Below are 15,661 nucleotides of genomic sequence, written 5' to 3'. Positions count from 1 at the left end.
CAAGTTGTGACTCTACGTTCTGTCTAGCGTTTTTTTTAATAACAAATGGAAGTGGATCCTATTTTGAAAATAGGACCAGTTTCCTACTTTTAACGGAACTTAAAAAACGTTCTGAATGGGTACATTTTTTAAGCAAGTGCGAACCGGCCCTTCCCTGATATCCTCCTCCCCCACACACGAAGCACTCACTTTTAGGGTAGGCAATAGGTAGCATCTTCAGCAGTACCATAGTCTGCAATGTTAATTGCAGCTGTGGAGTACCAGTGTGCTTAGATTAGGTGTCATAAGGCAATAGATCCATTGTGACTTGGCAAGCACTGGCACAATGATATTATGATCTAGAGAGGCTGGCAAGCGGACCTTATTTACTAGTAAGAGAGTTAGTGTTAACCACTTTACCCCCATAGGTGCGGATATCTCTGTTCCTTTTTCCATCCTTTCACCCCCAGGGACGGAGGTATCCGCACCTCCGCGCTCCCGCCTCTGCCCGCGCTCCCGCTCACTCGTGCGCTCCCGCTCTCGTGCACGCCGCCGCCCGGTCGCCCGGAGATCAATGAAAGGGAAAAAATGTTCCCGTTCGTTGATCTAAGCCCCCCGCAATGATCGGCTGCTTCTATGAGAAGCAGCGATCATTGTAAAAAAGAAAAAAAGTTTCCTTGCCTCATAACACTTCCTGCAAGCGTACTTCCTACGCTTGCAGGTCGCATAAACAAAAAGTTACTGTGGCCAAATAGTAAAACTACACCCTAAAGCATTTTTCATATACAAATACATTAGTTTTACACTAAAAATTAACTCATTACCTCCCACACTCCCCAATTTTATTTTTTTTGTAATAAAAAAAAAATACAATAAAAAAAATACATAAATAGTTACCTTAGGGTCTGAACTTTTTAAATATTTATGTCAAGAGGGTATAACACTGTTACTTTATAAACTATAGGCTTGTAATTAGGGATGGATGCAAAACTGAAAAACATGCGCCTTTATTCCAAATAAAATATTGGCGCCAAACATTGTGATAGGGACATAATTTAAACGGTTTTATAACCGGGACAAATGGGCAAATACATTTCATGGGTTTTAATTACAGTAGCATGCATTATTTAAAAACTATAATGGCCAAAAACTGAAAAATATTTTTTTCCCACATTTTTCCCTATTTTCCCCTTAAAACACATTTAGAATAAAATAATTCTTGGCATAATGTCCCACCTAAAGAAAGCCTAATTGGTGGCGAAAAAAACAAGATACGGTTCATTTAATTGCGATAAGTAATGATAAAGTTACAGACAAATGAATGGAAGGAGCGCTGAAAGGTGAAAATTGCTCTGGTGCTCAAGGGATAAAACCCCTCAGTTGTGAAGTGGTTAAAGGACATCTGAAGCGAGAGAGCTATGGAGGCGGCCATATTTAGTTCATTTTAAGCAATACCAGTTACCTGTCTATCCTGTTGATACTAGGCTTCTAATATTTTTAGCCTTAGACCCTAAACATGCATGCAGCAGATCAAATGTTTCGGACATTATTGTCAGATCTGACAAGATTAGCTGCATGCTTGTTTCTGGTGTGATTCAGACACTACTGCAGCCAAACAGATCAGCTGGGCTGCCAGGCAACTGGTATAGTTTAAAAGGAAATTAATATGGCAGCCTCCATATACCTCTTACTACAGTTGTCCTTTAAAGAGGAACTCCAGTGAACATTTTACTGTTGGCAGGTGATGTAGCTGCTGCATGGTTTTTGGCAGTTGGAAACAGCTGTAAAGCTATTTCCCACAATGCAACAAGGTTCACAGACAGGAAACTGACAAAAGTTCGAACTTTTCTTGTGGGAGGTATTACTTGTGGGAGGGGTTTCACCACAATATCAGTCATACAGCGCCCCCTGATTGTCTGTTTGTGAAAAGGAATAGATTTCTCATGTAAAAGGGGGTATCAGCTACTGATTGGGATAAAGTTAAATTTTTGGTCGGAGTTTCTCTTTAAGGTGTAGGAGTATGAAGGTTGGAAATAGTTGCAGTTAGTAGTGTAGTAGAAGGGGTTAGTATTAGGTTAATTGTACAACTTCCAAAAATAACAGCGCTCCAATTGAGCGAAGGATCGAGGAAATAATACTCCAGTAGGTTACGCCAATTAGCAAGCTCCACAACTCGTGGGACAAGTGAGCTGAAAAACAAGATAAGAGGAGCGCTCTGTGTTGCATTAACGTTTTATTACTGAGAAAAAGGATAAAATATTGCACTTACAAGATGTAAATGCTTTTCAAAGCATATCACCCAACATTAGGGTTACAAGGAATCCTCTCTCCCCTCTCCTCTCTCTGAATCCTGTAGCTGTGGCCAGTAGCAGGGGTGTCAAGGTGTGACTCAGACCTGCGGGGTGGGGTGGAGTGATCGTACATTCACAGTGCCTGCAGCATCATTATGATTGGTTAGCGGGAATTCAGTCATTAATGGGCACAACCGATCAATTACTGTGGCAATCGGAAATAATCCATTGGTGGCTGGATTATATCATTAATGGCCACCTTTAGGCATAGTGATAGTGAGGTTAGTGTTAAAGTGTACCTGAGATGAATAAAACAAAAAACCATACATACCTGGGGCTTCCTCCAGCCCCCTTCGGCCTGATCGCTCCCCTTGCCCCCCTCCTCCGTCTCCTGAATCCTCCGTTGTGGCTCCTGGTAACTTCGGCCAGTTGGTGCAGGCACAGTGCGGCCACACATTCTCCCCCGTCATGCTCCTACAGCCAGGAGCATGACGGGGAATGCACGGCAACTCCCGAAATGACCAGGAACCATAAAGGAGGATCCAGGAGGCGGAAGAAGATGGCGGAGGAGTGATCAGGCCCAAGGGGGCTGGAGGAAGCCCCAGGTATGTATGATTTTACATTACATACAATTACAACTGATTGTAAGTAAATACACCAGAGCACTGCACAGGCCCTGATTGTTTTAGCAGAGACGGCCAGGGGGACACCTCCCTCCTCCCCCCCCCCCCCCCCCAGCCCAGTCCCCAGCGGTGTCCGCGCCTGGTCGGCTGTCACCATTACCTGTATCACTGGCCACTGCAACACCAGACTGATCAGAATAATGAATCAATAGTCTAGGGCACTCAGTGTCACAGCCAGGGCTGGTTTAAGCAACAATGGGGCCCCAGGGCAAAATAAACTGGGGGGGCCCCAACAGCTACCCCGGAACAAAAATCTGCATTAAGGGACCTTTTTTGCAGCTGGTATAGTCAGGGTGTGAAGCCCCAATCGGTCAGAGCTCCACATTCTGGCTATACCTACCTGCATGGGGGACAAGGGGTTAAAAAGTTTCAGGAGGGGGGACCCCACATAATTAAAAAAAAAAAAATTCCCACACTCTAAACATACAAAATTTTTTGGGGAAAATAGGAAAAAATGCCAGGGATCTTCATACAACCATATTGTGGCTGTATAGCGATCCCTGGCCAAAGCGCTGCGGCTGCGTATGGACCCCCAGGAAACCCCGTCAGGAAATTTATTGCTCTTTCTTTTGATACATGTAAAATTACACTACCGTCAAGTTTGCTACTAAAAGTGACATTTATCGCATTTAAAAGTATACTTTTTTCCTTCAAAATTTAAAATCGATTTTCTCAAAAACTGTAAGGTCTTTTTGAAAAAGTTTGAAAATTGTTTTTCCTCTTATTCCCAATGATCTCCTTAACATATCCCGCAAATTTAGGGTTTCTAGCATTTAAGGTGGATTTGCTATTAACCGTTAAAGTCGGCGGTTTTTAAATGTGTATTTTTGTTTCTTTGAAACTTTAAAATCGATTTTCTCAAAAACTATAAGGTCTTTTTGAAAAAAATGTTTTTCCTCTTGTAGCCACTGGGGCCCCCTACAGGCTCTGGGGCCCTGGGGCAATTGCCTCCTTTGCCTCTATGGTAGCGCCGGCTCTGGTCACAGCAGCCAGTGAACACATGCAATAATGACAGCAGACTTCTGGAGAGTGAAGCACTGTGCACGTTCTGCTACCTCTCCCTAGTGTCTCAGACTGCCAGTCAGAGAAGTTCGCCAGAAATCCTCTCCCTCCACTCACCCTGTGCTGCTGCTGTGCAGATCTCTTCTGGCCAGGTGGGAATCAGCACATCACTAGTGCAGCCACAGAGACACATTGAAACTGCTGCCATGTTGCTGGGACAGGAATGGGGGTGGGGCACCACATCTAGTACAGGAAGAAGCAGCATGCCGTGCACTGCCTGCAGAGATCTGTGATGCTGCCTGCTCAGCTGCTACCATATCAGAGCAGGCGGTGCTCTTACAGTGAAACGGCACAAGCCTCTGCATCTTGGCTTAGTTTGTGCGCACATGTGTTGCCAGCTTGCTGCTCTCCAATTAATGCCACCTGAGACAAACAATTCACTCTGTCTCATAGCTCAACCGGCACTGACTGTATCGGCCATTTGGACTAGACTAGCAGGCCTCCTTTCTAGTTTACTCAAAATACCAGTCTCTAAGGATGTCATAATGTTCCTTTTAGGACTCAAACACCAAGGTATGAAACCTGCTCCTCACAAACTAGCACAACACGTTCTTTCCTTAGCAAAAGTCTATATTGCTTCCCAGTGGAAACAACCCACTCTGAGATATACTATTTTGTCTTGTGTAGAAAAGAAAGCGATTTATGAGCGCATCAATTAGGTGATTCTCTCCCTCACTTTGAAAAAGTGTGGCAGCCATGGATTGATCACAGAGGAGGCTTGCAAATGACTAAGGTCTTGAATGATTGATGCCCATTAGATGGCCTCCTCAGGGCACCATTAACTCTAGGAGTGTTTCATTCTATGATCACTTGCATTTTGTTATCTTTATGTTATCTTTTGTTTAAAGAGTAAATGTCGAGCATAAATTAAAAAATCAAATATGGATACTAACCAGGCAATCCAAAAGTTAAAAATCATTCTTATTTTTCTTCTCCATAAAATATCATTCCTCAGTTTCCCTGGCTGTTATTTGGTACATCTGCCGGACAAAGAAAGTTGCAGGGCTTGCTGGTTCTTCTTTTTTTACTTTCCCCTCAAATTTAACTAATGCAGCCTGATTGGCTGAAGCCTCTTCCCCTCCTGTTTTCTCCTCCCACACCTCTGTTCCTCTCTGATTGGCCAATATTTCTCATGCTATGACAATGCACTTTCTATTGCAGAGCTGAGTGGGAGTGCTTGACGACTGGGAGGAGGGCAGGCAAGGCATAAACAGACAGAGTAAGGGCCCTTTTCCACTAACAATCACAAACGCCAGCGATTGCGATTTTTCATTGTTTTGTATGGGATTGCGATTTTTCATTTGCATTGCATTATCCCTCTTAAAATCGCTCCAGAAGGCGATTGCGATTTGCAAATTGAATCACTATAGTGGAAAATTCTTCTCACAATTTCTGTGATAAAGTAGCAACCCTAGTAATTTAAAAATCACTATTGATTTGCGATTTCGCGATTCAGCTATGCAGGAGTAAAAGGTAAAGGGGGAAGAGGCTCCCAGAGCAGATAAAATACGTTAAAAACAAATAAAATGAAAAAAGTGAGGTGGCTTACCTCAATGAAGACAAATTCACGTGTTAATGGAATTTTATTGCACTGGCCAGTGCAATAAAATTCTATTAATACGTGAATTTGTCTTCATTGAGGTAAGCCGCCTCACTTTTTTCATTTTATTTGTTTTTAACATATTTTATCTGCTCTGGGCGCCTCTTCCCCCTTTACCTTGTGCCTTCACTCTCCTTTTGGAGGGGGATCAACCCTCTTTGATCAATTTAGGTCATTTGAGGTTTCCTTTTTATCAAGAGTGCGACCATCACCAGCTCTGTCTGGTCACCCTAGTGGAGTCGGGGTTATACATCTCCACCTGCTTCTAGTGGTCGGGTTGCCCTTCTGCAACCCACCTTTGTGAGTATAATACATCCGTATATTTTACATACTTCTGGTACTGTGACATACATACACATTTGGGCTCCTGTTGTCTCTGTGTTTTTCTTTCTGCAGGGTGCAATTTTTATTATCCCTACTTTTTGTCCATGCAGGAGTAAAAGGCTTTCATTAAAATCGCGTGAAAATCACCAAAATTTTTCGCGTATGTGATTTTAATGAAAGTGAATGGGAGAAATTTTTAAAAACCGCTCAGAAAGAGCTAATCAATCACAAAGCGCTCAGAAAAGCGCTTATAATGTGGATCAGGCCTAAGGGAGGAAATTATGTCAGGATTGGGTTCAAGATAGACACAGATACTATAGAAAAATCACTAAACTCAAAATGTGGACAGTGCAATACACATGTTATATGTAAGTAGAGCAAGTATTTATCTATATTTATCTAATTATATATGTTTTTTTTCCTGAGATAGTATGGTTGACTGCTCCACTTTAAAGTGTAACTGTTGGGCATAAAATCAAAAATCAATTCTTTTTTATCTGGTAAACAAGTAATAAGGATGTTAACCAGACAATCCAAAAGTTAAAAATCACTATTACTTTTCTTGTTGATAAATTATTGTTATCCTTTTTTGCTTCTCTACTTTCCCCTCAGACTTAACTAATTCACCCTTATTGGGTGAAGCCTCTTTCCCTCCTGTTTTCCCCTCCCACACCTCTGTTGCTCTTTGATTGCCCAATATTTCTCATGCTGTGACAATGCACTTTCTATTGCAGAGCTGGGTGGGAGTGCTTGAAGACTGGGAGGAGGAAGGGAAAGACATACACAATCAGGCAGAGGAGAGTAAGGAAGGAAATTACATCAGGATTGGCTTCAAATAGACACAGTTAGGCCCAGTGAACACCGAGCGGTTTTTGATGCGATCCGACGGCCGCATCCGCCTGTCAAACCGCTCGGTTAATGTATCTCAATGAGATGGTGCACATTGGCGGTTTGAGGATTGTAGCAAACCGCAAACGTGCCTCCTGCTGCATGTTTGCGATTTGTAGAAGCGTTTCTGCCTCAATGTAAAGGATAGGAAAAACGCAAACCGCTCTGAAAAACGCTACTTCAGAGTGGTTTGCCAGGCATTTTTGTTACAGAAGCTGTTCAGTACAGCTTTTACTGTAACACTTTGTGTAATCTGCTACACAAAAACGCAGCCAAAACCGCTAGGCATGTTTACAAATCCGCTCTAAACCTACCTAGGATCTCTCTGAAATCTGCTCCCAAAACTGCTAGCGTTATTCAGATCGGCTAGTAGTTTTGGTGTGCACTGGGCCATAAAATGGAAAATCCTAAGAAGGATTTTCTCTTTTTATTACAATAGAAAATCACTAAAATGAAAATGTGGACAGTACAATACATATGTAAGTAGAGCAATTATTTATCAACTTGTATATGTTTTTTTTCTGACGTAGTATGGCTGACAGCTCCTCTTTAACACCACTTTTCGTATTATGGTCAGTTGTGAGCACCTGTCCTCAGCAAGGTTAGTAGTATGTCCTCAGTGGCTTTTCTAAACCATTTTGATGGCTTCCTGGCCCCCCATGTCTCTCAAATCTCACTGTCCATCATCCAAGTTAGCCTTCAGCAAATACATTTGTACATAAAAAAGAAATATATAATCTAAATGGGCTAATGAAATCCCAGGGGAAAATATAGAACAGAAGATTCTTGAGTGGTACCGAGTTATTCACAAATGAATTCCTGGGAAGAGTTAGCGGGAGTCTCAACTCAAACTTATTCACAGAGCAAAGTACGCCTTCAATATTAAGTACAAGTCCCCCCCCCCCCCCCCCCCCCCACTACTCACAGATCTGCCCCAAGTGTTCCATGCCCAATGCAGATCTGTTTCATTGCCGGTAGGTCTACACGGTCATATCAACATTCTGCCATTACTGTAAGTGGATTTATTGAGTGCCCCATTGGTGTGGGATGGCAAGGAGGAGTTCACTCATCTGTTCCACCAGGACAAGTTGGGTACTATCGCTCACAGTTGGTTGGTGACCAGGTTGAGACTATAGGTTCCGCCATCACTTATGACTAGATCTGACAGGCAATTCCAACTTTAAAGGATTCCAAAGCTCCTGGCCCTGATGGCTGTATGGCCTTAAGTCATATCTTACTTTCCCATTTGAAGTACCCATTTAACTACATGATAGAGGAAGGTCAGTTTCCTGATGATTTGTTGCGGGATACCATGTCTCTTATCCCTAAGCCAAAGTCTGATCATTCACTGCCCACTAATTTTAGACCGATTTCGGGCCTCAACAATGAAAAAAAAACTCCTGGCTAAAATGTTGGCTCTTGGATTAAGTAAAGTAGTCCCCTCACTGGTTTCTACCTCACAAACAGGTTTTATCCTGTTTGGAGAAGACCAATTGACAATACCCGCTTAGCTATAAATGTCCTACAAGATGACTTACGGATGCTTTACAGAAGATGCTTTATGGAAGGCGTTTGGTTTTCTTGAGTCTCGACCTGTTCAGACAAACATACTGTAAGTGACCTCATGAGAAACCACTGGTTCTTTCTTGTGGAACAATTCAATTACCAAGAAAGAATCAATTTGCCATGAGATCAAAATGTATGTTCTCACTTCCTCATCCCTGAATTATATATTATTTTCAGTAAGATTCTAGAAATTTTTTAGTGGTACAGTTTTGTTGGGGATTCTTTTCCTTCTTCCTTGCTTATTGTTGCTCCTTATTCCCTAAGCCTGCACACCAGTTATTATTAATTGTTCTTCAATGCTCACCCTCCCTTCTTAGTTTGATACATGAATTGTTCATTTCACTATGTAAAGCACTTAAAAAAACAAAAAAGCACTATAATAACAATAAATAACGATTTTGCTAACTTTCGTGGCACTTAGTGCTCAGACTGAGTAAATGAATGAGTAAAGGATGTCTAATTTATTTTTCTAACACAGATGAAAACAATTTGTAGCCTCTCTTCCATACTTTTTATATTAGTTAATTCTCAGTCTTTGTTCGTTCTTTCTTTGTTATTGGCTGTTGTATTTAAGGCCTTAGTTTTTCAGCTCATCTTAAAACAGCAACCCAGACTTCTATAGTCCACACCCTATTAAAATGACCAAAAACAACTTAGTACAATAAAAAGGTTTAAGTGGTAAGATCAGCAAAGAATGTGAACAATTTACTGAAGTTCAGACTTGTTTGGATGTATCAGATCCAGTCTCCTTATAGGGAAATTTTCATCCCTAGTGATGCACCCACTATACACTCACCAAGTGTCTGCACATCTGTACTTCATTTTCCGGAAAAAATATTCTCACACCCCTATGCGCATCTGAAATTCATATCCCATCATCAGTGTTTCTATCTGCCTTTAGCGTTTCCCCAAGGTTTACTCTTCCCATGTTTTTTCTCCTCCCTTTCTATTTCCACATACTCAGTAAGTGACTCAGGGTCAGGTGACATCATAGTCACAGACTCTATAAAAAAAAAAAATCTGACACGATGTATGAGGAAGAGGCAGACGAACAATTCTCAGCATTACATGCTTTGTCTACCAATTTACAACCTAAAATAATAAAAACTACAGTGTTGGATTATAGAAAGAGGGACTGCTGCAGCGGAACACTTACAGACTAGAAACACAAATCTATAAAGGATACTAAGCGATACTATGATGGTAAGTGACAACACAAGTCTAAAGACTAGAAAACCTTTAACATTTTTACTGATGAACAACTTCAAACCCTGAATAGAGTAATTCACTGTTCTGTGTTAGTACTGGATTCCTGCTGTAGATTTTTTTGGCAGTTTTCCAAATTTCCAGGCACAGTGCAGGGTTTTCATTCATTACTATTATTTTGTCTTTTTGATGCAAGTGTAACAACATTTTAAAACATAACATGGTTTAAGCAATCCTCCTTCTTTCAGGCAGATTTTTCAGGAAAACGAATTTTAATCCCTTAGCAGTTTTGAAAATAGACAAGATAAGTTGCCCTAATGTACATTTTAAGTATATTGGGAAATGGAATCATAGAAGCAAAGATTTCAAAGCCTACATATTTAGCCTACACATTTTATGGTATAAAAATTCAGAGCACGGTTATAGTTTTATGGATTTTTTTTGAAAAACATACTGTACATCTCTTGAATCATTTTAGTTTAATAAACAAGAAATAAAGTAAATTATAAATTACTGTAGCTGCTCTTGGATTCTTCACTTTTGTAAATCTGCTAAGTGCCTAATATAAAGTCAGTGATGGATTTAATCTCATCACACTGTTTGGTTTACCAGCATATCTAAAAAAAATGTATATAATTTTATGATGTTTTACAAAAAGTTGCATAACATCTGCAAACTGTCATAATAAATTATACTTATTTATTTTTTTTTAATGTATTTTTTGTATGTTTTATTATTATTGATTTATATAGCGCCAGCATCTTCCATGGCGATGTTCAACAGCAGTTGCTGAAGTTGCTGGAAGTATGGGGCGCTTTATGGGGAAGGGGCAGCTGCAGTGAAAGTGGACCTGAACTCTTACGCAGAACAGAAGGAAAACATAGAGAAATTAACCCTGTATGTATTTAGAGAGTTTAGCCTGTTTAATTCCCCCTCATCTGTGTGTAATCACAAGTTGTAATTTGATCTCTCCCCTGTGTCACCTGGCTGCCACGACAAATAAAGCAGAGAAGCTCATTTGAAGGCACAGTTAACAATATGTCTGTTTCTATAAAAAGCAGGAAGTAGACACAATGGATTTATTTTAGGATTTGTATTAACTGTAACAAATTACTGTAGCTGCTCTTGGATTTTCACTTTGTAAATCTGCTAAGTGCCTAATATAAAGTCAGTGATGGATTTAATCTCATCACACTGTTTGGTTTACCAGCATAACTAAAAAAATGTATATTATTTTATGATGTTTTACAAAAAGTTACATAACATCTGGAAACTGTCATAATAAATTATACTTAAATGCAGAGCTTAAGGATGTATATATGTTAAGTGTACACCTAGTTATGTTAGTTGCTGCAATTTATTTTTTGCATGTTTTATTATTAGTGATTTATATAGCGCCAGCATCTTCCGTGGCGCTGTTCAACAGCACACAGGTTTTAACAATACAAAATATACAATACAATTATTAGTACAAGACAAGAGTGAATAACAGCCAATGCAGTGAACAAATTAATTACATACTGTATTTTGTACACAGAGGTGGGAGGTATGTACACCCATTACACAGCATTGTGAGACAAAAGGGGAAAAGAGCCCTGGCCAAAAGGCCTTACACTGTAAAGGTTTAAGGTATAGGACAATAGGTAAAGAGAAGCAGTGTATGGAGTGGTAGAAATGGTGGTCAGTGGGCAGTGTCCTAGGTAGGTATGCTTGCCTGAAGAGGTGAGTTTTCAGATTGTGTCTAAAAAGTGTAAGTATGGGTGAGTATCGGTTGTGTTGAGGGAGAGTGTTCAAGAGGAGGGGAGAGGATCGAGAGAAGTCTTGTAAGTGGGAGTGAGAAAAGTTGACCAGGGAAGAAGACAGAAAGATATTGTTAGCAGAGCGAAGATTGCGTGTAGGATGGTACCTGGAAATAAGTTGATTTAGATAGGAAGGAGCTAGGTAGTGGAGAGCTTTGTAGGACGAAAGTAAGGATTTTAAATTGTATCCTTTGTGTAACTGTCAGCCAGTGAAGGGACTGACAGAGGGGGGTTGGGCTGAAGAAGCTGGAGGAGAGGTGGATAAGTCATGCAGCATAGTTTATGATGGACTGTAACGGGGCTAAACAGTTGGCAGGGTGGCCGCAGAGCAGATAGTTGCAATAGTCTAGTCAGGAAATAATCAGGGCATGCACCAGAAGTTTGGTAGTGTCTTGTGTGAGAACATTATTTTTATTGTACTTGATAAGGTTTAAAATATTTTGACCCTCTTTTGGGTTATTACCATATTTTACCTGACCATAAGACGCACCTGACCATAAGACGCACCTGTGTTTAGAGGGCAAACACCAGGGGAAAAAATATACTAAACTTGGGTGGGTCCATAGTGCATGCATGGTGCAGGGGCATCTGCCCTCCCCACTACAATAACAACCATTGCCTCCCAGCTACACTAACCCCTGCTCCCTAAGTTAGAAAAAAAGCTTCCCTGTGGCACACCCTCCCCCTTGCTCCTGTATCCCTGGCAATTGCAGGAATAAAAGAAAAATCTTACTGTGGTGGTAGTCCCTCCCCATCTTTGCTCCTGTATCCCCTAGCAACTAAAAATATTGAAAAACCTGTTTTGTGAAACCCCCTACCCTTCTGTAAAGTGGACCTAAACTCAGAACTTCCTCTCTGCTCTAAAAGATATGCAACAGCATAACAACCTTAAAGAAAAACATTTCTTTGTTACAGTTAATACAAATCCTAAAATAAATCCATTGTGTCTACTTCCTGCTTTTTATAGAAACAGACATATTGTTATTTGTGCCTTGAAATGAGCTTATCTGCTTTATTTGTCGTGGCAGCCAGGTGACACAGGGGAGAGATTACAACTTGTGATTACACACAGATGAGGGGGAATTAAACAGGCTAAACTCTCTAAATACATACAGGGTTACATAGTTACATAGTTATTTTGGTTGAAAAAAGACATACGTCCATCGAGTTCAACCAGTATAAAGTACAACACCAGCCTGCTCCCTCACATATCCCTGTTGATCCAGAGGAAGGCGAAAAAACCCTTACAAGGCATGGTCCAATTAGCCCCTAAAGGGTAAAATTATTTCCCGACTCCAGATGGCAATCAGATAAAATCCCTGGATCAACATCATTAGGCATTACCTAGTAATTGTAGCCATGGATGTCTTTCAACGCAAGGAAAGCATCTAAGCCCCCTTTAAATGCAGGTATAGAGTTTGCCATAACGACTTCCTGTGGCAATGCATTCCACATCTTAATCACTCTTACTGTAAAGAACCCTTTCCTAAATAAATGGTTAAAACGTTTTTCCTCCATGCGCAGATCATGTCCTCTAGTCCTTTGAGAAGGCCTAGGGACAAAAAGCTCATCCGCCAAGGTATTATATTGCCCTCTGATGTATTTATACATGTTAATTAGATCCCCTCTAAGGCGTCTTTTCTCTAGACTAAATAAACCCAGTTTATCTAACCTTTCTCGATAAGTGAGACCTTCCATCCCACGCATCAATTTTGTTGCTCGTCTCTGCACCTGCTCTAAAACTGCAATATCTTTTTTGTAATGTGGTGCCCAGAACTGAATTCCATATTCCAGATGTGGCCTTACTAGAGAGTTAAACAGGGGCAATATTATGCTAGCATCTCGAGTTTTTATTTCCCTTTTAATGCATCCCAAAATTTTGTTAGCTTTAGCTGCAGCTGCTTGGCATTGAGTACGATTATTTAACTTGTTGTCAATGAGTACTCCTAAGTCCTTCTCCAAGTTTGATGTCCCCAACTGTATCCCATTTATTTTGTATGGTGCTAGACCATTAGTACGTCCAAAATGCATGACCTTACATTTGTCAACATTGAATTTCATCTGCCATGTATGTGCCCATTTAGCCATCCTATCCAGATCCTGTTGCAATATGACACTATCTTCCTGAGAGTTGATGATTCTGCACAATTTTGTATCATCTGCAAAAATAGCAACATTGCTCACTACTGCATCTACTAGGTCATTAATAAATAAATTAAAGAGCACTGGACCCAGAACAGACCCCTGTGGGACCCCACTGCTAACAGTCTCCCATTTTGAGTACGATCCATTGACCACAACTCTTTGTTTTCTGTCCAGGATTAATTTCTCTATGTTTTCCTTCTGTTCTGCGTAAGAGTTCAGGTCCACTTTCACTGCAGCTGCCCCTTCCCCATAAAGCGCCCCATACTTCCAGCAACTTCAGAATAAAAAAAAAAACCTCCCCCTGCTGAGCCTCACGTTACTTCTGGCTACTACAAAAGTTCAAACAGGTGTACTGCCTCCTGTGTCCCTCCCAGCTATTGCATAGTGAAACCCTACAGCGAAAGCCTTACCTGATCCAGCTGGCGCGATCCTCCATCTGTGTCCTCTCAGGCCTGCAACCTTGCTGGCGCACTCTCAATGAGTGACCACAGCGCATGACTGCCAACAGACCATGCAGTAAGAGGGGCCCAGCAAGGTTGCAGGCATGAAAGGACACAGACAGAGGATCACGACGGCTGGATCAGGTAAGGCTTCCGCTGTAGTGCTTCACTCTGCAGTAGCTGTGCGGGACACAGGAGGCCTAGCAGCGATGCAGTTGATGCAGTAAACCTGTTTGAACTTTGTAGTAGCCGGAGGTAAGGGGCGGCTCAGCGGGGGAGGGGGCGCCTCGGGGAAAGGATTTTTTTTTTTTCAACTAAAGCTGCCGGGGCTACAAGGGCTTAGTGGGGTGAGGGACAGCCACGGGGAAAGTTTTTTTCTTTTCTGAAGTTGCTGGAGGCAACAGGACATTTTACAGGGAAGGGACAGCCGCAGTGCAAGGTTTTTTTTGTTGTTGTTGTTGTTGTTATCAAGTTGGTTACAGGAGGCTTAGTGAAGGGAGGGACAGCCGTAGGGAATGTTTTTTTTTCTGCAGTTGCTATCTAAATTTACTATTTTTCCCACCTCAGTTTTGGGGGAGAAAAAGTGCGCTTTATGGTCCAAAAATACAGTACTTCTGTCTGTCCCCCAGATGCAAAGATTATTCCTCAATTAAAAATGAGGAAACAGGAAATGAGGGACAGAAATATAAACTCAAAGGAGATTTCTCATCTGTCTTTGTTCATGCTGAGTAGACTTCAGCCCTTCAGGACAGGAAGTGAGGGATATTTTACTGGATAGGGACAAAGCAGTAAAATCCCAAAATAAGCTATGACACTTATCCAGTCTATCCAAAGTTAAAAAAAAAATCTGGAGCTGCTTTTTAAAGAAGAGCTATAAGTGAGCATGTATTCACTGACTGTAAACCAAAAATCAGGGTGCCCTATACCATAATATTCATACTCTTATCACCCTATGTAAAAACAATGATGGGAGCAAAGCCTCAAAAACATCAGTAATAATCAAATGGCAAACAACCAAGTCACTCTCAAGTAGTGTTGGGCGAACAGTGTTCGCCACTGTTCGGGTTCTGCAGAACATCACCCTGTTCGGGTGATGTTCGCGTTCGGCCGAACACCTGATGGTGTTCGGCCAAACTGTTCGGCCATATGGCCGAACTAAGAGCGCATGGCCGAACGTTACCCGAACGTTCGGCTAGCGCTGTGATTGGCCGAACGGGTCACGTGTAGTGTTGGGCGAACATCTAGATGTTCGGGTTCGGGCCGAACATGGCCGCGATGTTCGGGTGTTCGACCCGAACTCCGAACATAATGGAAGTCAATGGGGACCCGAACTTTCGTGCTTTGTAAAGCTTCCTTACATGCTACATACCCCAAATTTGCAGGGTATGTGCACCTTGGGAGTGGGTACAAGAGGAAAAATTTTTTTAGCAAAAAGAGCTTATAGTTTTTGAGAAAATCGATTTTAAAGTTTCAAAGGGAAAACTGTCTTTTAAATGCGGGAAATGTCCGTTTTCTTTGCACAGGTAACATGCTTTTTGTCGGCATGCAGTCATAAATGTAATACATATAAGAGGTTCCAGGAAAAGGGACCGGTAACGCTAACCCAGCAGCAGCACACGTGATGGAACAGGAGGAGGGTGGCGCAGGAGGAGAAGGCCACGCTTTGAGACACAACAAC

At 41.5% G+C, this 15,661-nt stretch overlaps 1 protein-coding gene and 1 long non-coding RNA gene across 4 annotated transcripts in view; one reads left to right on the top strand and one right to left on the bottom strand.

Moving 5' to 3' along the window:
• Positions 1–15,661, bottom strand: part of LOC137538459 (uncharacterized) — a 145,618-nt gene that overhangs the window by 53,483 nt on the left and 76,474 nt on the right. The window contains exon 1 of one of the 2 annotated variants that reach the window (XR_011024797.1): positions 9,190–9,312. The exons of the other annotated variant lie outside the window; for it this stretch is intronic. This is a non-coding gene — a long non-coding RNA (uncharacterized lncRNA). Of the gene's footprint in view, positions 1–9,189; positions 9,313–15,661 lie in introns of those variants that run through there. 2 annotated transcript variants of the gene reach the window in all.
• Positions 9,211–15,661, top strand: part of LRRN4CL (LRRN4 C-terminal like) — a 67,635-nt gene continuing 61,184 nt past the window's right edge. The window contains exon 1 of one of the 2 annotated variants that reach the window (XM_068260671.1): positions 9,211–9,596. In XM_068260671.1, the coding sequence (XP_068116772.1) occupies positions 9,591–9,596 (6 nt within the window). In that variant the 5' untranslated portion in view covers positions 9,211–9,590. The remainder of the gene's footprint in view (positions 9,597–15,661) is intronic. The other variant, XM_068260672.1, reaches the window with a different exon arrangement.

This window comes from Hyperolius riggenbachi, chromosome 11, assembly GCF_040937935.1.
Source record: "Hyperolius riggenbachi isolate aHypRig1 chromosome 11, aHypRig1.pri, whole genome shotgun sequence".
NCBI classification, from domain to species: Eukaryota; Metazoa; Chordata; class Amphibia; order Anura; family Hyperoliidae; genus Hyperolius; species Hyperolius riggenbachi.
The sequence above is the reverse complement of the archived record's forward strand: the minus strand, read 5'-3'. Positions and strand labels throughout refer to the sequence as shown.